Below are 25927 nucleotides of genomic sequence, written 5' to 3'. Positions count from 1 at the left end.
GGGATGTGCCTGCATCGCCCTGTGGGATGTGCCCCTGTGGGATGTGCCCCTGTGTGATGTGCCTGCGTCGCCCTGTGGGATGTGCCTGCGTCGCCCTGTGGGATGTGCCTGTGTCGCCCTGTGGGATGTGCCCCTGTGGGATGTGCCTGCGTCTCCCTGTGGGATGTGCCCGTGTGGGATGTGCCCCTGTGGGATGTGCCTGTGTCGCCCTGAGGGATGTGCCCCTGTGGGATGTGCCCCTGTGGAATGTGCCTGTGTCGCCCTGAGGGATGTGCCCCTGTGGGATGTGCCCCTGTGTGATGTGCCTGCGTCGCCCTGTGGGATGTGCCCGTGTGGGATGTGCCCGTGTGGGATGTGCCCGTGTGGGATGTGCCCCTGTGGGATGTGCCTGTGTCGCCCTGTGGGATGTGGTCCTGTGGGATGTGCCTGCATCGTTCTGTGGGATGTGCCCCTGTGGGATGTGCCCCTGTGTGATGTGCCTGCGTCGCCCTGTGGGATGTGCCCGTGTGGGATGTGCCCCTGTGGGATGTGCCTGTGTCACCCTGTGGGATGTGCCTGTGTCAACCTGTGGGATGTGCCCGTGTGGGATGTGCCCGTGTGGGATGTGCCCGTGTGGGATGTGCCTGGGTCGCCCTGTGGGATGTGCCCCTGTGGGATGTGCCTGCGTCGCCCTGTGGGATGTGCCTGCATCGCCCTTTGTGACATGCTCTTTTCTGGAGCACAGAGGGAGGGATGGAAGGAAGGGGGTCTGTGCACCATGTGCATATTAGGAGCGGGGGGCGTGAAGTTCGGGGTCTGGTCCTGACCAATGCTGGCAGAATACTTTGCTCAATAAACGGTGCTGTGCAGGGCCCTCTGTCTGCACAGCACCGAGGAAGGTGGGCAGGCACTGTGTTCTCTGCTGTCTGGGACCATCCCACGGAACAGGAGCACGTACCCCAACGGGTGTGCACATCCTACTTCCTCCGTACTGTGGACCCGCCCCTTACTAGCCCAGCGCCCTGCCCTGCAGCCCCGCTTCCTGCCCAAGCCTCGTCGTTCCCTCTCTGTGACCTCCGCTCTACAGTTCACCAACGTTCAGACTCATTGTTAGCTGGTGCTTCTGTATGTGTGTTCATGTTTCCAAGATGAGGTCCCCAAGGCCCCTGGAGGACAACCAGCCCCTGCTGGGGCCACGCCCAGGGCCAGGCAGCCTTTAGAACCCAGATGCTCCTGTGGGCTTGCTGTCACTCCCCTGGGCTGGTGCTGCAGGTAGTTGGGGCCACTCTCCCCAAGAGGCCTAGGACGCACCAACCACAGGATCACAGTGAAACGGGTGAGCAAAGCCACAGCCACATCACATGCTCTCAGGCACTGATGGCCAACGTGGAGGACAAGGCCAGCAGAGGCTGGCCCAACTGGCATGGATAGTAAAGCCCTTTGCCCACTTCCAAAATCTCATCCCCAGAAGTAGCGTCCTGGTTCAGAATCTCTGATGTAGGAACCCACAGCTGCCCCACCAGTTCCCAGGTTGGGAGCCTCACGCTCCCAACACGCCGGGATCTTACTCCAGAGTCCTAAGTGGGCCTCCCTGCTCCGCCTCCCAGAAGTGTGGCTGAGTACAGGTCAGGTCTTGCCTAAAATCCTAAAATCTACGCTCAGTGGTTCCAGGATTATTCCCTTCCCCATTTTTTGAGTTACATGTGCACATAGTTTAAAAATTAAAAAAACAAAAACCAGACCATGCAGAAGATTAGGAAACAGCCAGCCAAGCCTCCTCACCCTGCGCATCCGGACCCCCTCACCTCTTCCCCAGGGAAACCATCCTGACCCACTTAGAAGTTTAACTGGCCCTGTGTCACTCTGCATGTCCACACAGGACCTTGTAAGTCTTCCTTGGTGATAATCTAGTCCCACTGCCCTGCCTTTAGCCTCCAGGCTTCCTGACAATGAATGTCATTGAACTTGTCACTACTCTCTCGTGAGTGAGCTAAGGGGAGAAGCAACCCCGTGGGTCATTTTTGACCTTGGCTAACAGACCCAGAGGATGCTGCCCCAAAGACTGGGTTTCTCCTTTCTCCATGACTTAGACGATTGGTCTCCACTTGTAATTTCCTTAGTGGGAGATTATTCTGGAATTTTTTAGTTTTGCAATTCTAGGGATGGAAGCCAGGGCCCCACACACGCTGGGCAGGTGCTTGGCCCCCGAGTTAATAAGGTACCTGGGACTTATTCTAGAGGGGCCGTGTGAGAAGTCCAGGTGAGGGGGAACAAATTCTGTTTTACCTCAATGGTTTGGATGCGGCGGAAGAAAGAGTTCATCCTGGAGAACGCAAGGGAAGATGGGAACTCCCAGGGCACCGGCTCCTTGTCCTTGGGGAGTGGGAGAGAGAGAAGCCCTGGTCACCTGGGACGCCCACCTAGCCAGCCGCCGGGTGTGTCAACGCTGCCGGGCGGGCAGTACCTTGAAGAAGAGCTTCATGTTGGTGCAGCAGAAGTCGTAGGCCTGGAAGAGCTGCTTCAGGACACGCACGGACAAGGAGATGCCCACCAGCACCTCCTCTATCTCGCCCTGCAAGCCCTTCAGGACCTCGTCCGGGCTCAGGAAGGTTCGAGTCTGGACAAACAGAAGACAGGCATCCTGGAGACACCCTGCTGAGCCCTGGAGAGGGGCTCGGGACGAGGCCAGGGCCTGCTTCCTCTGACAGGGGGACGTTGGCTTGGACACGTGGCCCGACCTGAACGCCAGCTGCTGGGCTGTGTTCAGGGCACCGAGAGGCTTCCCATGCTGTGCCTCGGCCTGAGCCAAAGCTGCAGACAAAGTGGATTTGGGGCACCGATGGTTAGGGAGCCTCCAGGAGCGAGGGATGTGCGCCCTTCTGGTCCTGCAGACAGGGCGCAGGCTGATTTGAATACCTGTTGGCAGCCTAGAGTGGCAACCCTTCACCTCAGCGCTGGTGACAAAGGGGAGTATGTCGAGGGACGTAGGAAGGGGCTGATTTAGGGCCAGATTAAACCCCACCACATGCCTGGGTCTTGGGGTGCAGACTCTCGGGGAGAGTCTCCTGCTCTAGCCCTCTCTTCCTTTTTCCCTCCTCCTGCGGCAGATAGGGCAAGGCCCTTCCCAAGCTCTGGGAAGCCTCTTGGTGGCCCCTGGGAGGGCTTGGCCTTGGCTCTGAGCCCCAGAATGCTCAAGCCAACATCGGCCCATTTTCAGTGGCTGGGGAATGCTGGGGAATGCAGGGGAATGCAGGGAGATGCAGGGGGGGTAAAGGAGGATGCAGAGGGGTGCAGAGGGGTGCAGGGGGATGCAGGGGGGTGCAGGGGGGTGCAGGGGGGTGCAGGGGGATGAAGGAGGATGCAGGGGGATGAAGGAGGATGCAGGGGGAGGATGCAGGGGGGTGCAGGGGGTACAGGGGGATGCAGGGGGATGAAGGATGCAGGGGGATGGAGGGTGCAGGGGGGTGCAGAGGGTACAGGGGGATGCAGGGCGTGCAGGGGGATGGAGGATGCAGGGGGATGCAGGGGGTGGAGGAGGATGCAGGGGGTGCAAGGGGATGGAGGGGGGCAGGGGGATGCAGGGGGCACAGGGGGATACAGGGGGATGCAGGGGGATACAGGGTGTGCAGAGGAAGCGGGCAGGCCCAGCCGGGCAGCCGGTGAGACGCACCATCTCGATGATCTGGTTGCATAACTCCCGCAGGATGACGATGACCCTGGAGGGCGTGTTGTAGTGCTCCGAGGTGGCCCAGATGAAGGCGATGGTGTCCAGCACTTTGGCAATGAAGTTCGGGAGCTGGAGAAAGATGGGCACACACGGGGCTGCCTTTGCTGTACTGCCTCAGCTGGCACTGGGCACCCAGGGGAGGGTCCCAGCGGACCTTCCGCACCTGTACAGAAAGAAGCCTGCCACACCCCTGCTCCCCCAGGCACGGCCCCCACCCCGCATCACCGGGCACAAGTGGGCTTTCTCTTGCCAACGCACCACCGTGAAGTCAGCCTGCTCCATCTCCTCCAGCGAGATCCGCAGGGGCTTCAGGTAGAGAACGATGTCGTTGGCTTCCTTCAGGCCTGAGTGGAACAAGAAGGAGTGCCGGTCATGTGGGGTTGGGGGCGCCATGCAGCTGAGCCCCTGAGCCCTGCTCCTGGAGAACAGGAGCATTCTCAGGAGGAGGGGCTGGCAAAACTGCTCATGGAGAGATGTACGCCCTCGGATTGGCAAGGGGCCTGCCCCAGGCCCTCCCAGAAGGCACAGGGGCTCACGGGTGGTGAGCTGGGCTCACCTTCAGTGACATTCATGTAGACGTTTTGCAGGGCTGGCCAGTAGCAGCTCTGGGCTTTCTCCAGGATCTCAACTATTTTGTTTACTTTGGGTCTATTTAGCTGAAAGCAGAGAAGAGATGGGCCATCAAGAGATCTTGCAGACCCAGAGATGAGGGCAGCCTGACTTGTGGCAGCTGGAGCAGAGGACTTCACGCAGGTCTCGGGAGGCCCTGGGCAGTCAGCACCCAGCAGGGACTCGGCCACCACAGGGAGCAGAGGCCCTACCTGCTCGTGGATGCACTTGAGGTTCATCAGTCGCGCATCCCAGAACTCGAACTCAGCTTGGGGCAGGGGGTTCAGCCCATCCAGGAGGGCCTGGGCCGAGTCCTTGCTCAGCACGTCCCGGATCTGGTGGGACCAGTCGATGATAATGGTTTCAATGGCGTGCAGGAGAGAGTTGTCCAGGGAGGTGGGGATCCTGCCGACACAAGGGCGGACGGTGCTCTTCGGGCCACGTGCGTGCCACAGCCTCCACCTAGCCTTGCCTCCACCTGCTGGACACCCCCTGCTGCCTCTCCCTGTCCCTCAGAACTGCATCCTGAAGCACAGCACGCTGGCTCCCGGCTGTGTCAACACAGAGGCTTCTTCCACGAGCCTGTGCTGATTGCACTGGGGAACACACACGTGTGCGGGGCGTGGGGCATAAAGCACAGGCCCCGCCCTCTCCTGGACACAGGTGCTGCTTGGAGGTTGCAGGAGCTGGGATCCCAGGGACTCCGCTGCTCCTCCTGTCCTGCTGTGCCATCTACCTGACTTGGTGCCACCTAACGGTACCCTCCTGTCCTTTGCAAAACGCAAGACCCATCTGCGATGAAATCCCGTCCCTGTCACCACTCAGGGGCTTCCCCAGCCAGTTGCTACCTCTCCATGGACTCCAGCGTGCCATCCAGGCTCTCCAGGTGCTCTGGGATGGGCAGCAGGGTCTTCCCCTTGATCTTGCCGCCCATCACGAACATCTCGTTCTTCAGCTTGTGGACTTGCTTCACGATGTCCTCGGAGACCACCCGGGGCCAGCCTTCCATGTTCTCGCTTTGGTTGAGTAGAGAATAGAGGACCTGCACAGAAAAGCTGCTGTCATTCACCGCCACCTGCCCCAGGAGGAGCTGGGGGTTGCAGTCCCGGGGACACAGTTCTTCCTGCACACCAGAGGCAGCTGTGGCCACTGGGCATGGGGACCAGCAGTGACAGCACAGCTACCTGGTCTTTGCAGTGGCAAAGCCATCTCCAAGAAGGGAGGCCCCACCCCTGAAACGATAGCTTCTTGCTGGAAGCACTTGTTCCACGTCGTCCAGAATCGCAGATGAGCTGGGCTGTGTCCCCCAGGTCCACGGCACAGTCCCGAGCCCAGCACTTTGGGATGTGACTGTAGTGGGAGAAAGGGTCTTAAAAGAGGTAATTAAGGGTAAAGTGGGCTCTAGTCTAAGAGGCCTGGTGCACTCACAGAGGAGGTAAGTACACACACAGGACAGCATCTACAAGCCAGAGAGACTCAGCGGGAACCAGCCAGTCAGCACCCATCTCAGACCCACTGCCTTCAGACCTAAGAGGGGTCACAGTCCAGTGCTGAAGTCCAAGTCCACAGTGCTCTGTCTGCTGGTCTGGATGCCTGAGACAAGCACCGTGCACTCTGGTGTGGCCTACTGTGCTCATAACTCTTGGACTTGAGGCCAGGAAGCCCTGTTCATTACCTTGTTCTGGGCCCCACTGAGTGGCCACTGGGCATCTCATTTGTCTCCCTTTGAATGTGCACAAGGCGGGGACCCAGGTCCTCATGGAACTCAGATTGTGGCCCCTCTGACCCTTTGAGGTGTGTCCCCGGCCCCCATCCTGCACCCGCTGAGCGTGGCCCAGGGAGGCTGAAGGACAGCAGCAGAGGGTAGAGAAAATGTCCCACCACCCTTTAACTCAAAGGGTCAGAACTGGGGGACCTCCCTTCAGGCACTAGGATGGCCCACTCGCCAGTGTCCAGCAGGCCTGAAAGTCATCTGGAGAACAGGCGGTGGGCAGGGCTTCTCAGACACACCTGCATCACAGTGAGTGTGAGGAGCAGGGCGTGGAGCCCCCGAGCCTGCAGCCCGGTCCCACCCGGCCTCCTGGCCACACGCACCTCTTCCACCACCGCGATCAGCTGGTCCACGGGCACAGGGCTTATGTCCCCGTACAGGAGGTTGGTCTTGTAGTTGAGCTTGTTGATGCTCTCTGGCTTTGTCTTGATAAAGTAGACCCCTTTGGATTTGAGGGACTCCGGGAAGCCCAGGCAGGGGATGATCATGCCGGTGGTGTTGAGCGTCAACACCAGCACAGTGACATCTGGCTTTTCAAAGAATTCTGTGAACAAGGCCATGTTCTCCTCGGCTCCAATCAGTTTGGTCCACTTGTCTGGCTTGAACTTGAGGATGAGGGAAGAGATTTCCTCCAAGTACTCAAATCTGACGTCGGGGGTGATGGTCATCTTGACCTTTTCTTACACCGCTGGCCTCTGCATGGTAAACAGATGAGTGCCAAGCTCTTTCCTAGGCTCCTGGTGCCCACCCCTCACGGGCCAGCGGGGTCCTCTATTCTTTTTTTTTTTGTTTTTTTTTGGGTTTTTTTTGGTTTTTTTTTTTGGGGGGGGGTCCTCTATTCTAACCAAGCCCCTCGAAAGGGTTTGCTGTGAATAGATGGTACTAGCTGTGGCAGGAGGTGGGGGAGGAAGGGGTGTCCGGGGTCTCGGGCTGGACAGCAGCCCTGGCCCCACTGTGGGGTGTCACCAATGGCATAGTGTGTGTTTGAGTTGGTTGTGACCATCAAGTTAGTTGGCTGAGAAAGATAGAGGAGGACACTGGGGGAAAACAGACGAGGAGGTGACCTCCCGGGACAGTCTGAAGGTGCTGGGCGAGGACAGGCAACAGGAGAGGACAGAGGGTGGTAGAAAGGGCCCAGGGAAGTGACAAAAGACACCTGACCCAGAGGAAGAGGAGGAGGCAGACCACACGCGGGGTGTGAAGTCCATCCAACATGCCCCCACTGCACCCCGGCCATCCCTAAGGTGTGGGCCAACAGATGGCAGTTGGCAAGTAGGGCCATTCTCTCCACCCCCGCCCCCTGGCCACTGATGCTTCAGGAGGCAGGCACATGTGGCATCTTTAGGGCAGGGACAACTTCTCAGGGAGGTAACCCTGAGGTGGGGGGCTTCTGGGAGAAGCTAGTGGGCTGAAGTAGGGCTTGCTCTGGAGCAGCTGGAGGTGGGTGCTAAGAAGCCAGAAAGGGACTGGGCTGGTTGTAGACAGCCTGCATGCTGAGCCCAGACCCCCGCTAGATCCAAACAGGAGCAGAGCCATGCGGGGTGAGTGGGGATCTGCTGTCCTTGAGGGCCTGGGCTCCCACTCTGTGCCCTGAGGTTCCTCAGCTCTCCTGTGAGCACCTAACAGTTCATGGCTGCTTACCAGCTTCACACAAATGTCTGCTCCTGTCGCAGCAGGACGAGCCTTTCTCCAAACCAGGAAAGGAAATGGCTCCTCTCCCTTGAGGGGCTCCAACTGTCATAGAACTTCTGGAAATCTCAGGTCACCTGGGGTTTCTAGAACTTTCTCTCTAGGACCCAAGTAACTAGTAGTAGTACAGCAGATGAGTGATCAACCACAGCTCACCTGAGTCCAAAACAGCTCAATCAAGTCCATATGGGAGATAGTGGTACCACAAAATGACCCACTCAAGGTCCAAGCCTCAGTTGGCACAGACAAAACCCTCAGCATGTACACTGATGGACTGCCAGCACAGACCATTGACCATTTCCAATTATTTTATTTCTCTCACCAATTAAGCAATTTTTAGAAGTCCAGTCTGCAGTAGAAAGGAATGAAATAAATCCCCTGGAGAATAACTATCTCTGGGCAGCAGTGGGACCCTTCCCTGATGTCCGACTGCAGGATTGGCTAGTTGCAAGAGCATGTCAGCTCTGAGCCCTTTCCTTCTCAGAGATTGCTGCTGGCCTGGGCTACCTTGCTCGAGGGCAGGATGGGCTATAGCGCCTGGCTGGCTCGCCCAAACTTTCTGCAGCTCTAATATTGCTCAGGAGGAAGGAGGCTATGAGCAATGAGTGAGCAATGCTCACTGCTCCAGAATATTCAGTCAAATAGTAGGAAAACAGGCTTTATGCAAAGTCAGCTTTGCAGGAAGATAGAAGAACCTTAATTGTTTCAAAGGTTCTACCTTTAAAATCCCTAAAATTAAGAACTTTTAAAGATCAGGCAGCAGGGGAGGAGTGAGCAGCAGTAAAGCAGGACAAAAGGCAGGAAATGTACATGTGCCGATTTAGTTATCCTGTGTGAGACAGGACTAAGGCAGGGGCTGATCTCCCCTCTCCCGCTTCTGTGGCACCTGTCAAAGAATCTTTAGCTTTCTGGTCACAGACTTTTAGCTTCCTAATTCGGTGGGCAGCGAAGTTAGTCTGTTTCATTTATTTAAGTAAATATTCATTAGCTCTCCATCCCCCCACAATGCACACCATTTTTTTTTTCTTCCTGTTTCTCTAAGCTTCTCTCGGGGTCAGCTGCTTCCTGCCTCCCCCGGCACTTCCCCTCTACCTTCTGGAAGGCTGCTGTGGAGGCACAGTGGAGGCAGAGAAGATTCCCTTCATTTCCTAAGGGTCATGCCCAGTAGTCAGCTTCCCCCTAAGAGCAGGAACAAGACAGGGATATCTACTCTGACCACCATGGGAGTCCAACATTGTGCAAATAGAAAGTCCGGTCATCCATTTTCAGAATCTAATATTCAGCCTTGACTGGATTCAATCATAGCCCTTCCCTTTTGCCCACCCCAATTCTAAAATTAGCCAATCACGTAGATTGTTATCCCAAGCTCCTCCAATCAGAGTGAAGGGCAGCGCTGTATTAGGTTCCAGATATAATCAGGCGGGCTGCCCACCCAGATGCACTTGCTAACCAGGTCCTGGTAGCACATCCTGCTGGCAGAAGTGAAGGCTTGCTTGCCCACCCACTTTTGAGCATGTGTCTGATTTCTTGCAGCACCTCGTTATTTTTAACAAGAGGAATTCAAATTGGAACATGTAAAACTATTTGAGACAACATGATCTTGCATGTCAAAAATCCTAAGGAATTCTTAAAATAACGAGTAAAGCTAATGACAGTTCAGCAAGGTAGGATAAAAGGGTTTTTGTTTGTTTAAGAAATGAGGTCTCAAAGGATCCTCCTCCCTCAACCTCCTGAGTAGCTGGGGCTACAGGCACATACGACTGTGCCCGGCAAGGATACAAGATTGATGCATGAAAATGAACCACCTTCTTTCAGCTCCTCCAAGGCACCTGTGCACACGCACACACCTGCCCCGTCCTTCCCACCCTCGAGGTGCCGCACGGTCCTCCGCAGACTCTCTTCCGCCTGCTCAGCACAGGTGCTCCCCTGCAGCAGCCCGCGTGGCTGCGACGAGTGGGTGACACAGCGGCTGGGAGCTGCCTACCTCCTGTTAGGCAGAACACTGACTTAGAGGAGGAAAGACTGTTTTGGTTCACAGTTGCAGAGGTCCTGATCCAGAATCCTTGGCCCATTGCCATGGTTCTGTGGGGAAGCACAACATCATGGCGGGGAGGGTGGGAAGGAGCAGAGGGACTCACCTCATGGCAGCCAGGAGGCAGAGAGAAATGGGCTGGGGACGAGATAGAGGCCCAAGGGACCCCTCCCTTGAACAAGGTCTCACTCCTTCAATTTCCACCACCTCCCAATAACCTGTCCAAATTATGAATCTGTCAGTGGATTAATCCACTGGTAAGGTCAGAGCCTCAGGATCAACCACCACCCAAAGCTCCACCTTGATCATGGAGCTGGGAATACAGAAAGAGGGAGGCAGACTGAGTCTCCGGAGATGTGGCCATGAGCCGCTGGGCTGCAGGGAATGCCCACGAGCCACCCAGTGCAGAGCCAGCATTCCTCAGCTACCTGCCTCCACCCTTGGCCTGTGCCCTTGACCCTTGCCCTTGCCTGCTCAGGGTAACAGGAAGGCCATGCCGAAGCACTAGGGAAACCAGCACCAAGCTGTGAGCTCTGCCCGACTCCTGTCCTCTCGAGTAGCCCTCACAGTGCCCTCTACAAACACTGACTGCCAGGCCAGCCGGTTGCCATGTCTCCCTCTGGAGAGGGGCCACGTTCCCCCTGGAATGCGCGCTGCTGACTTCGCCCCAGAGACAGCTCTCCCTGGAGAGGCCCACGCTGTGTTCCCCTTGGATGTGTGTCTGCTTTCCTAAGTGGATCCATGCTCTGGCCTGTGCTGGAATCCTTTTCTGTCGTGGACTCCTAGGGCCTTGCTGGCCCTGAGTGGAGGTGGCAAGTGCAGACCACCACGCCCAAAGATGCAGAAGGACCCGTCTTCCAAGCACCACGACCTTTCTCCAGGGACATGCCATCCACACCATAGCAGAAACACCAGGCCCCGAGGAAGACGCCTGAGCCCCATGTGGGAAGTGGTGCCGTTTACCTTCCTAACTGGGAGACAAGTGGGCAGCATGGTGACTCCCACCAGGGTCCCCAGCTGGGCTGTCATTCACTCACTTCTTTTGCCTCTGACATCACAGCACACGGGGCAGACACAGCTGAGAGGCACAGCCCCTCTGCTTGCAGTCCAGGACTCCCCTGTGCTGAAAGGACTTGGAAGGTGAGCTCCAGAGAAGACATTGCCCGTCATTAAGTCATACAGGACAGTCGTCCCTGCAGGCTCCGCTCACAGGCAGCCCGGCCAGGCCATCTGGGTCTCCTCAGGCTCCTCATCTTCCCTCTGTCAGTGTGGGCCAGGCCACATGTCCTCATGCCGAGTTCCCAGCAGGGGCGAGCTGTGGACCTTTGTGCTGTCCCTGTCCCTGGCCTTGGGCGGAAAGGGAGGGCAGAACCCAGCAGCCAGTCTGGCCCAGCAGGTCACCCCTCCCTTCATGAGGGCTGTCAGGGAGAAACGGCCAGTGAAAGAGCTCAGCTGAGCTCAGCAGAGCGGAGGGAGGGTCAGTGACAGAAAGTGGTGAAGAGGAGGCCCGGGTTCTCCCTCAGGGCAGGCAAGGCCCTGGAGGGTGGTCAGGTACCAGGCGCGGGACAGCTTGGCAGCATTCTCAGCTAAGACGGTCAGGGCACAGTCCTAGCCAAAGGGGGCTCAGAGGAGCCGGCCTCTGTCCAGTGCAGCCTGGTGGAGGGAACAAGAAGGGCTGTCCCTGAGGCAGAAGGGGCCCCATTAGGAGGCGTGGGGGGCTGACACCTGCATTCTCAGCCGTCAGTGGGAACCCTCTGCTTCCACCGGGCCACTGTGTGAGGGTTGAGGCTGTCCGGGTGCCCCGTCCCTCCCGCCAGCTCCGTGTCCATCAGACCCAGCAGAGGGAAGAACTGCCTCTGACCACTGAGGCCTCCAGCCCCGTGCTCAGGGCCTGGTACCTGACAAGCCGTCCCCTCGCTTCCCCAACTTCCTCTCTTCCCAGCCATGCGCTAACTAGTGCTTGGTTTGTCTCAGGGCGATGGTGCCTGCAACCTGTACCTTTATTAAACCTAAGTCAGACGCTCCACCATTCTCACGTTCTTGCTCATTCGCAGTGTGGGATCCACCTCGGGCCTCACGCATGCTCAGCCAGGGCTTCACCCCCAGGCTCCACCGTGGTCCTCGTTTTCTTCTCCCTCCACCTATGGAAGCGGGTCTGAGAGCAGGGCCCTGCACCAGCAGGCTGGGCATCTCCAGGGAGAGGTCGCGGTGCAGGTTCTCAGGCCCAGGTCTGCAGGGGCAGAGACCCAGGAGCGGACTGGCAATCTGCATTTTAACAAGCTTCGGTGGGGTTGGCACAAGCCTCAAGCTTGAGAGCCACTGGGTTCAAGCCAATTCAGTTGAAGTTGCTGATCGTCCTCAGCTGGCAAGACCCTGCCTTCCCTTTCTGGATGGCTGCCACTGGAGGAAAAGCCACCAGTCCTGAACCCTCTTCTACAAGCCCCACTGTTCACCTGAGGAGCAGGTGTGTTTTAGTCAGTCGTTTCACTGTGTGACTACAGGACCTGACGAGAACAGTATTAGAGGAGGAAAGGTTTATTGGGGCTCACGGTTTCAGAGGTCTCAGTCCTTGGACAGCGGGCTCCACTCCTCTGTGCTCAAGGCGAGGCAGGACATCATGGCGGCAGTGTGGCGGAGGGAAGCAGCTCACACGACGACCAGGGAGCAGAGGGACTCCACTCACCAGACACAAAATGTATACCCAAAGCCACGCCCCAGTGCCCTCCTCCAGCCACAGCCCAGCTGCCTCCAGTTACCACTCAGTCAGCCCCGTCCGGGATTAAGGCCTCACAACCCCACATTTCTCCTTCAAACCTTCTTGCACTGTCTCACGTGAGCTTCTGGGGGAACACACATCCAAATCCTCGCAAGGGGCAACTTAAAGCTGGATCTCTCCACTTGCCAGCAGGTGGAACCACCTGAGAAGATTCCAGAACTAACGGGGCCAGAGGGTCAGAGCCAGGTGTCAGGTTTCCAAAGCTCCCATTTTGGTCTAAGTACCAGTGGGATGGAGCATCCGTGGTCCAGGGGTCAGTGCCTCTCAGAGGTGAGTTTTGTTGTCTTTGGCCTATTTAGGTAGGAAATTGCTGACAAAAGGAATTAGACATTTGGAAGATTTAACTCAGAGACAAATGCTCTTCAGTGTGCTGCTTGGTACATGCCAAGTGGCTTCCAAGGGACTCAGAATAGAGAGTGACTGCTGCCCAGGCCCTTGCAGTGCGTGGCTGGGGTCCTGGCCAACCGTGTGGACTCAGGGGAGTCTGAAGTAAAGGCCCAGTCACTCACCCCAAAAGAAAACCAGACGGTAAAGGAAATAGTGTATGATCAGAGTGGTCACACTGGGAGGACAGCACTCGGTCTAAGGACTGTCTCTGGGGTGCCGACAGTAGCCGAGTCACCCGGGGAAGGCGTGGGCGAAGTCTTGACTAGGTGGATCTGGTTGAGCACTATCCTGCTGGCCAGGTAAGTCTGATCCTGGGAATTGCCACTGCCTGGGGTAGTTTCACTTCTGGGGCGGGATATTTGGGACCCTGGGATTTAAGATAAACTGAGAATAACTCAGAGAAGGACAGGTCAAAGAGACAAAAGGGAGTTCATTGGCCAGTGACGGGGTCCTGCTCTAGGCCGGCTTGTTCATGGTGGCAGATCCCTAAGGAACAGGCTTGGTGATGCCCTCCAGTCCTGGCCCACGTGGCTAGACCGGCTGTGGGAAGAAGAGGCCACCGGCTCCTGGCCACCCTCTCATGCCAGCTCAAGCCGTTCAGCACCCCATGGGCTCCAGCACCCTTTGTCTCTTGGGGCACAAACAGGCTTCAGATCAGTGCCCCTGTAGGCTCCCCCCACGGTACAGCTCAACACCAGAGGCTGGAAAGATCAAGGATTTCTTCCTTAAAAAGCAAAGACCCCAATTCTTGGGAATATTCTTTAAAGAACTACTGTATCAAAGAATAATCTCATTTTCAGTGACTTAACTCTTAATACCCCATGCCAGAAAAATGGCTTCAAGGTGAAGATCAAATGGCCCAAGTGATGTCCCCATGGGAACCCTGGGCTTTCCTGCCTCCGGGGGCTGGCTCCCTCCTGCCCTGCCTTGCTACCTGCCTTCAGGCCTGTTTTCAGGGAGAATTCAAGTTTAACTCTGAATTTTGGGGAAAGGAGAGGATGAGCCATGTGGCCTGGGTGCGGGCCCCCATTGCAAGGCCATCCTAGCTTTGTTTGCAAAATTAAATGTGCCTTGAATGTAATGAGTCAGGAAAAACAAACCCGAGCAAGGGCTGGAGATGAGGTTTCCTGCCTGTGGCTTGACTCATGACTGTCTGTCTCCAAACCTACCCCAAGGACATTCATTCCACTGTGACAGAGCCCAGCCTCACCCAGGGGGAGGGAAGACTGTCGGAGGCAGGCAGGAGGTGGGGAGGGCTGCGCAGCAGGGTCGCTGACCATGTCCCCTCACCACCCGGGGCGCAATCCAGATTCAGGAATTCCTCACCCAGGACAGGATTCCGCCCAGTCTGGCCTCCTTCTCTGAAGGCCTCTTTAGAAATAAGGGACCATGGGTCTCAAGGGTTCTTTCTGTCTCACCCACCTGGTAACCGATGGAGTCAGGTTTGGGACCTGATTTTCCAGTTCACAAATGCTGTGATTCAGCCCTCTGGGGGTCACTCCAAGAGCAAAGACTTATTTTAAGGTCCTCGAACCCACAAAGTGAGGTCCTCAGATTGGGTGACCAGGAGACAGTTGGCCAGCCCCGCCTGCCCCCTGGGTCAGACCCACATTTGTCCAATGCCAGGCAATTCACACGAGCAGCGGGCGCTGAAACCCCTGCTGCGCTCCGGAGGAGCTGTAGGAAAGGGTGGTCTACCTGCCACGCTCCGACAGAACCGCACGATTCCAGGCGGGAAGGGTACTTCCATGTGCAGAAACAAGTCGATCATTTAATACACGGAAGATATCTTTTAAAAAAACCTTTTTTCTTGTTTTGTTTTTAGTTGTAGGTGGACACAATACCTTTATTTTATCTTTATGTGGTGCTGAGGATCGAACCCAGGGCCTCATGCACGCTAGGCAAGCGCTCTACCACTGAGACACAGCCCCAGCCTGAAAGACACTTTAAAACAATATTTTTAAAAAATACAACAGCCCCATGATCTATGGTTTCATTTATATGAAATGTCCTAAGCAGGTGTCCCACAGAGACAGAGAGCAGAGGGGCAAGGGACGACTGGGTAGCGCGTTTCCCTGGGACTATGGAAAGCTCTGGCACTAGACAGTGCTGACCACTGGCCACCACGGTGAAGGACAGGATGTGACTGAGCTGTGCACCAGAGGGCTGGAAGGGTCCCTTCTGCCTCTGTGGGCTCTGTCACAGTCTCCTGCAGGAAGGGGACAGTGCCGTAGTCGGGGGTTGCCGGACAGTAGCTCACAGTCCTTGAGCTGCCGAAGGGGCTCGAGCCCGACCCTGCCCAGGCGCCTCCGCCTGTGTGGGCACGGAACCCAGGCTCCCCGCCCAGCCAGACTCCCAGCCCTCGGGCGCCTCTTTAGCAGGCCAGTGTCCTCGTTTTTAGAAAAGGCTTTGCAGGTGGCTTTCCACAAGGTGGGAAATAGGCCAGGATGTCCTCTCTCCACTTCTGCTTGACACAAAGAAAGAGAAATCAGAGCTGTCCAGGGGCTATGAATTAAAAAGATAATAACAAGTGTCATGAGGGTGGGAGGAGAGGGTGGCGTGGCGTCCCTCTGGTGCCCGGCTGCTCTGGAAAACAGCCGGCAGCTCCTCCAGACTCAGAACACAGAGCTATCACGTGGCCCGCAAGGCCACACTCAGGAGACAGACCCAGGCCCAGAGAGGCATTCCACAGACCACCCGGAGTGGACAAACCCACGTCCATCCATGGACGAACCGTGAATCAAATGTGCCACGTCGTTCGGTGGACCATTATTCAGTCACAAGAGGAAGAAACACTCCACTAAGCCAGTGCCAAAAGTTCATGTCTTCTGTGACTCCATTTACATGAAACTTCCAGAACAGGCCACTCTATGAACCACAGTTGCTTGGGACTGGGGAGATGGGGACTGAGTGGGAGAAAGTGCTTAGGGGCAGCAGAAATTTTGAAGGGATGAGGAAAATGTTTTTGGTTGGTTGGTTGGTTGGTTGGTTGGTTGGTGCTGGGGATGGAACCCAGGCGTGCTCTACCTGTGAGCTACATCTCCAACCCTTTAGAAAAATTTAATTTTGAGTCAGGGTCTCACTAAGTTGCTGAGGCTGGCCTCCAACTCACTATGCCTCAGCCTCCAGAGTAGCTGGATCACAGATGTGCTGTGAAAGGTTTTAAATGTGATTATGGTGATGTGTGCATGGCTGTGAATAGGCTCAAAGCCATGGAGCCTACACTTCCCCTGGGTGACTTACACGACATGTGAACTACAGCTCAATAAGACTGGTTTAGAAATAGGCACCCACATTGGAAAGGGGGAAATAAAACTGCTGTTATGCACAGATGACCTAATTGTGTCCCTAAAAAACTTTCAGAAATCTGTCAAAAGGTTCTAAGAATCAGTAAATTTAGCAGCTGTTCTGGACACAAAGTCAATATAAAAAATCAGTTACATTTCTATATGTAACAAGAAGCAGAGGAAATGGAAACTTTAAAACTGCCATTTATCCAACATTTTTTTAAAAAACGTGAAATATTTATGGACATATGTAACAAAATATCTGCAAACCTCTGTGCTAGATCCCTCAGCCTTGGCAAGGTTGGCACTTTCGGCAGCACCCTCCTGGGCACCACCCTCCAGCTCCCAGTTACGCAGCTGACAACCAAGAATATCTTCAGACAGGGACAAGCTCACCCTGGTGGAAACCGCTGGCGGGGAAGCTGTGAGACACCACTGACAGGAAGACCGCAGAGACAGCGGGGGTGCCGTGTCCACCCTGGGAGGCAGCACGGTGCAGAGGTCGGGCCTCCCACATCCGTCTGCAGGACAGGTGCCATCTGAGTCCTCTCCCGACAGACCCGCCTGTGGAATCTGCTGACTGTGAAGCTGGGGAGTCTCAGCTTCGCGTTCATGCCCTACAGGAGAACAGGGAACCCACTTGGAAACTGATACTGAGCCAGCCCAACGCCGAGACCCGGGCCTACGCTGGGCTCTTCCATCACCTGGCTCTCCACAGAACATCTGTGTGGCAGAAGTGCCAGCCCCTGACGCTGGAGCACAGCCGCCGAGGCACTGTCTGCCCACCACCTAGGCCCTGGCCACAGGCTGGAGCGCAGCTCCCAGCCCCTGTGAAACCGACCCCCAGACATCTGCTCTTGCAGGGTCCCACTCTGCCCCCAGGCTCATTTGGGCCAGCTCCACTGATTAAAAACCACTGGTACCAGTCTGCACAAGCCACACGGGCCTGATTGTGGCCCGGAAAACATCCCGGCGGACAGCCCTGGGCCTTCCCCTCTCAGGGCCCGCTCTGTCCAACATCTCGGAAGTTGAAGGTCAGCCCTCTCCCTCTCGCTGGCCCCACGCAGGGTCCTCAGGCTCAAGGGGTGAGAAAGGGAAGCGGGGCTCCTCCCCAATCCATTCTTTCTTGAAAATGACTAAAACCAAAATTCTGTGTTGAGAGAGTTCACGGAAAAACCAAAGAATCCAAATTGAAAATGGTGACTTCATGAAGCAGAATTTGAAAGACAAGGCCGTCGGGTCCTCAGCAGCTTCGGACACCGCTTCACCTGCCCTCCATGACCAGGACCCTGGGGTGAGGCTCACAGTCCTCTCCCACAGATGGGGACCGCTGGAGGCAGGAAGGGGAGCCGCCTTGTCCAGGGGAGAAGCCCTGGACAGGCGAGCTGCTCGCTGCTCGCAGAGGAACTGACCTGAGTACCCCACCCCCAGCCCATCTCAGGGTCCCAGGGGTGACAAATCTGAGACTGTGCTTCGCCTTGTTCAGCCACCAGTGTCAACAAGTACAGTGACTCCCTCCCTGCGTAAGCTGACCACCTGGCACCCGAGTCCTTCCTGCCACCTCTGCCGGCCTCGCCCAAGAGCAATGCCCGTTCATCTCTTACTTCCCCACTGCTGAGGGCGTGGTCAGGGTCCCTGGGGGACAGGGAGCTTCGTCACTGTGACTCAGAGGCCTTCTGGTCACACATGCTCTCAAGCAAACGGTTTCCTGGGAGGAAGACATGGTTGCCTGTGGCCCGGGAACAGCTGCGGTTGGCTGTCCTGCACACTGAGCTCTCCGAGTCTCTGAAATGCAGAAGCCCTGAGCACGTGGCCTCTCCCGGGTCCTCCCAGGACTTCACAGCGGGCACCTGGCAGGTCTGCTCCAAACCTTCCTTCAGGGTTGGCAGACGTTCTGTAAAGGGCCGGAGTGAGCCTGTTAGACTGTGACGACCGTCGGGCTCTGCCATTGGGGTCTGTGGCACCCACAGGCAGTATGTCACCAAAGGGTACAAGGGCAGCAGAGGGCCAGATTCGGGTCCACTCTGTCACCCTAGTTTGTGAGAGAGGCCAGCGCCCACCCCTGAACCAGTCCTCCCTTTGCCATCTCAGAATTTCTTTTCTGAATTACCCTCACCCTGGATTTCTCCTCCTACCAGCTGGGACCCACCAAAATGCAAATATACCATGGACTCTGCTGTCCCCCAAACCAAACAAAGCCACTCTCTCTAGAAGCCACCTCTGTCCAGCTCCCCTCCAAGTTGTTGATTCGATAAGGCAGCAACCCGTCTCCCCAGCCCCTGCCAGGGCTCCCATCCCACCCTCACCTTCTCCAAGCCCCTCTGCCTGGGCATCTGCAGAGCCAGCCGGGGGGCCCATGGGGCAGGCAGGGGTTCAGAGCAAGGAGGACAACCTGCCCAGTGCCCGCTGGCCTGCCCTGTGCCTGCTCCCCGCCAATGTCTAACTACCAGATGCCCCACTCTCCTGGTTTCTAGGACTGCTTGGTTGGCAGTGAGGGTCTTTGCGCCCAGGCCCCAGCCATCCTGGTTTCCTGCCCTTTTGCCAGGACTTTGGAATGGCGGGTGTGCAGTTCCAGTCTCCCAGTCTCTGGACCGGCACGGTGTGGCATTGAGGTCTTGCCTGTGCCATTCTCAGCCCAAGCCCTTGGGAAATGTGTCCCCACCCTGCCATCCTCTTCCTCACCAAGCACAAGCTGGGCTCCAGCACCCACTCTGCCACTGCTCTGCTGTGAGCCAGGCTTCGGGGAGACTGCTGGGGTCTGGCTGCCCTCTGTGGGCCAGCCCGGCAGGGGCCACACGTTCACGTGCGACTCATCTTTGTGTTGAGACAGACTCAACGGGACATGCAGAAGGAGAGAGTTTAGAAGGACGACAAGCCTGACAGCCAGCGTTCCTGACTTTAAGAGCTGTCTGTGGCAGGACAAGAGACATGGTCATCGGTGTGCTCTAAAAACATGCAGGGAAGCCTGAGTGGTCTTGGGCTTTTTAGTTTGGGTGTCCTGAGGTGCAGGCCACATGAAGGAGCAGTCGCACAGTCCAGGGAGAGGACGCAGGTGTGCAGTCGCCGTGTCCATGACCCGACCCCCACGGTCCCAGCTCCCTCCTGTCCTCCCTTGCCCGCATCCCCTGGCCACCTCTGATCTGGTCCTAAGATGTGGCCTTTTCCAAAATGTCACATAAGTGGATCCTTGGTGTGCGGCCCTGGGAGTCTGCCTTCTCTCATCGACCGATGCTGTTGAGACGCGACCCTGTCCATGTCCGTCAGGAGTCCCCTCCCTGTGCCGAGCAGTGTTTTGTCAGGTGCACCGCCACCCGCTCATCCAGGTGTTAGGTGGTGGATGCTGGGGCTGTTTCCAGCTCTGGGCTTCTGTTGTTCCTCATGCTGGAGTGGCCAGGGCCACGTACACGGCAGCCAAGCTCTGCCCTTTGTGTTAGCTGGAATGAAGCTTCCAGAAACACTTTGCCTCCGGTCCTGGGGTGGACCTGTCTTACTTCCCAGGGGCAGGATTACTGGGTCACCCAGCAGGGACGTGTCTGATCCCTAAGAAGCTGCCGTTCCCTTTGCCTCGTGCCATTCACTTCACCTTCCCAGGAGCGGCCTCTGAGGGTGCCGCTGGTCCTCGCCGGCCAGACCTCGTTCTTGTGGCACCCTGCTAGACATGGTGTCTCGGTGCCACCTCAGGCGGGTGTCCCTGGTGACCGACCCTGGTGAGCATGTGACCGGGTGCACCTGCCGTCAGCATCTCTCCTTGGTTAAGTGTGGTTGGGACTTTTGGCCATTTTCAGAGTTAGGCTCTTGTTTCCTGTGATTCAGTTCTGAGCGTGATGTGTCCCACCTCAGTTCTTTATCATTTTCAACCACCTTCTCCCAGCCTGTGGCTTCACTTCTCATTCTTAACAGCTTCTTTCCAAGACCAGAAGTTCCTAATTTTGACAAGGTTCAATTTATTAGCTTTTCATATAGAGATTGTCATTTAAAATTTTCTCTCAGGAAATTTTTGCAGCTTTTCAATGACCAATCACTACCCGGCATACATTTACACACACACACACACACACACACGGGATCTGCTTCTGCAATGCAAAGATAACATTTTAACATTGAATGAGAATACAATCATGTTTGAAGTAAATTCTTCCTGTAGATCCTACTATTTTGAAAACAGATGTTGGGAATCAGCTACATGGCTATACTGATTTTGTTGTCAAATATGATAGGACTATTTCACCTGCTAAAAATGCACACTTTCATTCTCTTACGTTTTTACAAACCCTCCCTAGTGGTGTTCTAACCAACTTGTTAATCGTTCAAAAATACAATGCCTTCCCCTTGACTGAGAGAGAGGGATATGAACTCGTCAGATTTCAGGGGGAAAATGGACTTTTGGTAGATGAGATTGGAAATGAAAAAAACATGGTTTAATTAACAGAACCAATGATGTAACTTGACCTGTGTGGTCTTGTTGGGCTCAGCAAGCTCTTTGTGTGTGTGTGTGTGTGAGACTGGGGATTGCACGCAGGGTCTCTACACTGAGGACCATCCACGTGATTTTTATGTTGAGACAGGGCCTCACTAAGTGGCTGAGGCTGGCCTTGACCTTGTGATCCTCCTGCCCCAGCCTCCGGAGCTCTTGGGATCACAGGTGTGCACCCCTGTGCCCATTGGGCTCAGTGAGTTCTGACCAGACGACATTGCTCACCACTAGAGAGTTCTGTCATTGAAAATGCCGGAGTCGGGAGAGGTAGTCCCTGACCTCACAGCCAGTCCATAAGGGGTGAGCACCAGACAAGGGCATGCCAGATGAGCGGCTGCTGGGCTCCTGCCGCCTGCGAGCCTGGGGGACATCCCGGCTCCATCCCTAGGTGCTCTGGAGGTGTCCCTGGGCAGAGGCAGCAGGGTCTTGCCACCTCTGGCCAGCTCCTGCTGCCAGGAGTCCCCCTGCACACATGAACACTTAGGCAACCCAGTTCCAGGGAGCCTGCCCCATGCAGAGCAGCTTAGTGAGAAGGGCATCTGGTGAAGGACACAGATCCAGTTGGGGACATCTGCCCCTCAGGACCGGCCCTGGTGCTGAAGACCCGCCTGGTTCACCTTGGTGCCAGGCGCCCATGAACTCAGAGTAAGGATGGCGGACGGTCTCCCCTGCAGGGAGTTTCTGTCAGGAAGAATTTCTCTGGATTCGTAAGCCAATGACACTGGGTTTTCAAGGCCGACTGTTTATGGCTGCTTCGTCCACCTGTTTCTTGAGTGCAGCGGCCCAGCTGCCTGTGAGGCCCTGGGCGCTGCTGGAGTGCGTTGGCAAGATTCCCACACGTGTCTGTGAGTGGCCAGGGTATATCGGGCAGGGTGAGAGGGGGCAGGGCCTCGCTGAAGCCCTTGGCTCTGTCTGCTCTCTTCCTTGGTACTGGGTCTCGAAGGCTGGTTGGGATGGTCATTTCCTTGGGGGAGGAAACACCTGGGACAGAGATGCTTTTTCTGAGCCTGTCCCATGGGGCCAGAGGCAGCGGCTCTGCTGATGCCCCAACACACGAGCGGCACACCAGACCTGCCAAAAGCAGAGCGGAGCTGCTGCAGGTCCCCAGGTTGCTCCCAGGACAATGGGAATGAAGGGAGCTGAGACAGGGGCTGCAGGGTGAGCCCTGGCCAAGGTGCTCTGCTGACTTCAGGGAACAGCGCCCACGGGAGGCTGCCTGATCTAAGATCCCCAGCCCAGTTCCTGGAACAAGAAATAGTTATGCAACCAATTAGGTATCAATTAACAAAAGATAAGCAGAAATCATGATTGGAACATAAAAATCCATTAGGAATGTATCGGGCTGGCTTACCCAGCAAGGATGGAGCAGCAAGGGCTCCAGTGAGGTACTGAGTCCCTGGTCTTGGGGCTGAAATTCATGCCTATTTTCCAAGATAAAGCGTGATGCTTTGATGCAACATTTGAAGAAGATCAGAGTTCATGCAAAAGATCCATCACAAGAAAATACCCAAGTTGTACATAAAGAGAGGACGAGCAGTAGCCCTGTGCTGAGCCAAGTTGGAGCCACAGGCCAAAGAAGAATTCGGAATCAGTGATTCAGATGCTCCCGGGCACCCCACCTTGCCCTGGCTGTGCTGGAAAGGGGCTCTGAGGTGGCAGGTGGTAAGCCAGGGACCTCAGGGCTCATCGAGGTGAGAGTAGAGGAGGACAGGCCTAGGCATGTGTGCTGCATGTTCATCAACTTCAGACATTGAAACCAGGCAGGTGTTCATTCGTCAAGCAAGGTGGGAAGCTCCGAAGACCAGCGCCAGCCTGAGCTGGGCACAGCCTTTCTGCAACACAGCACAGGAGACCCGACTGGAGGCATCTGGGCAGAGGAGTCTGGGCACGAGGCCCTGGGCAGGCCTCCTCCCCCTCTCTCTATTCCCAGCTCCCAGCTTTTCCGAGCTAAATACTGCTGAGTGCCGTGGGTGGCCGCACAAGAGCCCCGGGGACCTGTGTAGTCTCCACAGAGAGGATGGGGCAGGTCTGCTCTGCAGTCGCTAAGGGAGTGACCAGGAGGAGGCCCTCCACCCCCACCCGAGGCAGGGAGCCTCCTGGCAGCTGGACCATTTCCAGGACTGGACAGTGACTGCTGGTGGCCTGTTTCCAACCAGAAAAAGCAGATATAGAGGAAAGAAAGGAAAGCACGATGAGCCACTGCCGCCGTCACCAGCACAGCTGTGCCAGACCGCGAGCGCCCGGCCACCTGCCCGTCCCATCCCGTCCCATCCGCCGCATCCTCAGACGTGTCCCAACGATCTGTTAAGACACGGCGGAGCACGATGAAGTTCTAGGCGTGCAGAGACATGCCTCTCCCGAGGGTATCAGAAAGGCCGACCGGGAACTGGCACTGAAGTGGCCTCCAGAAAACAATCCTGAGAATAAAGAAGCAGCGGAGCGGAGGCACACGGGGTGTCACCAGATGCTGGGCGATGGGCATCTGTGACAATATGGCAAGGAAGGCTGAAACGGCAGGGGGGAGGGGGAGTCATCCTGACCGTCCTTTTGAGTTTGGCCTCACGTTCCGGAACCCAGATGATGTCTTCAGGGGATTTTTTGGTGGAAGAGACCCGTTTTCACTCGACTTCTTCAAAGACCCATTTGAAGACTTTTCTGGGAACTGAAGGGGTCCCCGAGGAAGCAGAAACCGAGGTGCAGGCTCGTTTTTCTCTGCTTTCAGTGGATTTCCATCATTTGGAGGAGGATTTTCTTCATTTGATACAGGATTTACTTCATTTGGGCCACTAGGTCACGACGGCCTCACTTTATTCTCTTCTACATCATTTGGCAGCAGCGGGATGGGTAACTTCAAATCTATATCAACTTCTACCAAAATAGCAAATAGTAAAAAAAATCACTACAAAAAGGATTGTCGAGAATGGTCAAGAAAGAGCAGAAGCTGAAGAAGACGGCCAGTTACAGTCCTTAACGATAAATGGTAAGGAGCAGCTGCTACGCTTGGATAACAAGTAATTCAACACACGCATTTAACAGAAATGTTAAGCTAGAACAAGCAAAGCACCTTTGGAGGATTAACAGGAACATTTTTTTGAAGCTTTTAGATGAACTCGACTTTCAGTATAATTGTACCTAAAGTATTTATAAACAGCTCGTCGGAGCCCCTATTTGTCATAGACTTTTAAGTTTATTGTTGGGACCACGCAATAGGACCATTTTTTTGTCTTTAAAATTGTTATAATCTCTGTGTGCACTTTGCTTTTTTATTAAACGTAATCCAAGGTGAGCCTTGACTTTGAGTAGTGCTAGGACAAGATTGTATTCTAACACCAGCATGGATCTGCTTTCCATTGTGTTTGACATGTGAGCCAAGTAGTGTCAGCCTGTTGTGAGCTAACATTGCCAGGATGAGTCCCCTGTAGAAATAATTTTTTTTTTTTTCCGATATTTAGTGATGAAAGATATTTCTGGTTTAATATAAATATGAGGATGTTTTCTAGTTGTGCATGAATGCTGGCAACTTAGTAAAGTTTTGACAATTGTTTAAATATGTAATGTTAAGCTTAGGTTTAAAAAAGCTGGTAAACTGGGTCTTTGTCATTTGCTTTTTAAAAAAAAGAAAACTAAAAAAGAAAGCAGATACGGGGACTGGGGCATGGCTCAGCGGCAGAGCTCACCTAGCACACATGAAGCACGGAGTTCGAGTCTCAGCACCACAAAACAAATAAAATAAAGGCATTCTCTCCACCTACGACTACAAAAGGTAAAAATGAAAGAAAAGCAGATGCGCCCCTACCCGCCTCACGGTGCTGCCCCTAGTCAGCCGCCTGCTGCCCCTCACAGCCTCCGTGGGGTGCACCTGCAGCCCCTGCTGCCTCCACATCTCGCCCAGATGCAAGGGGGCACCCGCTCCTGTGCCTGGTGGATGTTGTCCATTTCTGCAGAAGAGGAGGCAGCGGGGCGCAGAGGCCCCAGACAGGCCGGGGCTGGGAATCATTTATTCTCATTCAGTCAGAGAGCTCGTGCGTCTTCCCTGCCCTCCTGCTCTGGCCCCTGGCTCCGTGCGAAGGACCACGGGAAGTGCCCTAACGGCTTCTGCCTCACTTTCTGGCACGAGCAGCCCCTCTTGGGGCTCCTCCCTGAGTGGCCTGGGCTGGGCTTTGGGTTCTGAAGTCTCCTCTGAGGACCTGGCTTCAGGGCCCCGGGTGGAAGCAGGACTGTGGCCGCCATGCAAGCAGCCTGCCCGGTGCTTCCGAGGCAGAGGGCGCCGTGGTAAGAACCACATGGGAGGAACCACGGTGCGCCTTGTGCTGCCTCGACCTCCACTCGGCGAGAAGCCGGGTCCGGGTCCTGCTTCCAGTTGCCAGCTCCCCAGGTGGCCGACCCGGACGGCCTTACACAGCAGCCTGTCCTGCCACTTCTGTGTGGGACAGCCAGACCCACGGCAACACAGCCCACTGACCTGGCACCCCACAGAGACCTGCTGGCTGCTACAGGGACCCCCACTCAGTCACAGTGGAAATCCCCAGCGCTCGTGCCCACTTGCTGAGGCCCAGCCACTAGGCCCCTGCTAGGGGACCCAGTAAAGGTTTGGTCCACATGCCGCTGCCCGACACTCTGACCGTCTGCTCTGCTGACTGGGCTTCCTGGTGGCCCTCTCTCTGGGATCTGTAAGTGATAAAACTGCCTCTGTTATTTCTGTGTTTTTTGCTTTTTTAGACGCTTTCCTGGGGTCTCTCACCTGACCACACAGGCCAGCCTGCCTCTCCTCCAGGTCAGGGACCTCTTAGGGTGACCCTCTTGGCTGATGGTCACTGTCCAGAAAGAGACCCCATGACCATATTGTTGGGGAAGGTGCAGGAGAGTCTGTGGCCCACGCCTGCCCACCGCCTGCCCTGGGGCCTTGGGGAAGTCGCTCTCCCCTGTCACCTGTGTGCTCAGCTTTGAGTGGGGACTACAAGGGCCTCCCTCCTGGGGGCTGAGTGGGAGAAGGAGTCGACCTCCAGGCTCCGGGCTGAAGTCTCTTGGGTTCTTCTGGCCTGCCTCCATCCCAGGAAACCAGAACACACGCTGCCTCCTGAGAGCTGGACAGCCCTGACCTCCGCAGGCCCCAGGCCCCCTCCGCGCTCCGCGCCCGCCTCCTGTGCCCACCCCTTCCCTCTGTGGTGGGACGCGTGGTCCTGGGTTTAAGGGTGC

At 55.9% G+C, this 25927-nt stretch overlaps 1 protein-coding gene and 1 pseudogene across 2 annotated transcripts in view; one reads left to right on the top strand and one right to left on the bottom strand.

The window, feature by feature from the left end:
- LOC306657406 (dynein axonemal heavy chain 17-like) overlaps window positions 1–10690 on the bottom strand; it is a gene marked incomplete at its 3' end in the record, with an annotated part of 38634 nt that extends 27944 nt beyond the window's left edge. The window contains exons 1-10 of the mRNA XM_079133363.1: window positions 9760–10690; window positions 8789–8954; window positions 6410–6774; window positions 5164–5357; window positions 4528–4720; window positions 4263–4362; window positions 3965–4050; window positions 3650–3775; window positions 2444–2596; window positions 2266–2352 (exon numbers count right to left, since the gene is read on the bottom strand). Of these exons, the coding sequence (XP_078989489.1) occupies window positions 2266–2352; window positions 2444–2596; window positions 3650–3775; window positions 3965–4050; window positions 4263–4362; window positions 4528–4720; window positions 5164–5357; window positions 6410–6754 (1284 nt within the window). The 5' untranslated portion in view covers window positions 6755–6774; window positions 8789–8954; window positions 9760–10690. The remainder of the gene's footprint in view (window positions 1–2265; window positions 2353–2443; window positions 2597–3649; window positions 3776–3964; window positions 4051–4262; window positions 4363–4527; window positions 4721–5163; window positions 5358–6409; window positions 6775–8788; window positions 8955–9759) is intronic.
- A 12232-nt stretch (window positions 10691–22922) lies between these two features.
- Window positions 22923–23746, top strand: LOC306657401 (dnaJ homolog subfamily B member 6-like; annotated as a pseudogene). Its single transcript has 2 exons — window positions 22923–22953; window positions 23041–23746. The product of its transcript is annotated as a dnaJ homolog subfamily B member 6-like (transcript).
- The last annotated feature ends 2181 nt before the right edge of the window (window positions 23747–25927 follow it).

The sequence above is a fragment of the Sciurus vulgaris genome (genome assembly GCF_902686455.1).
Source record: "Sciurus vulgaris genome assembly, chromosome: 3".
In the NCBI taxonomy this organism is placed as follows: domain Eukaryota; kingdom Metazoa; phylum Chordata; class Mammalia; order Rodentia; family Sciuridae; genus Sciurus; species Sciurus vulgaris.
The sequence above is the reverse complement of the archived record's forward strand: the minus strand, read 5'-3'. Positions and strand labels throughout refer to the sequence as shown.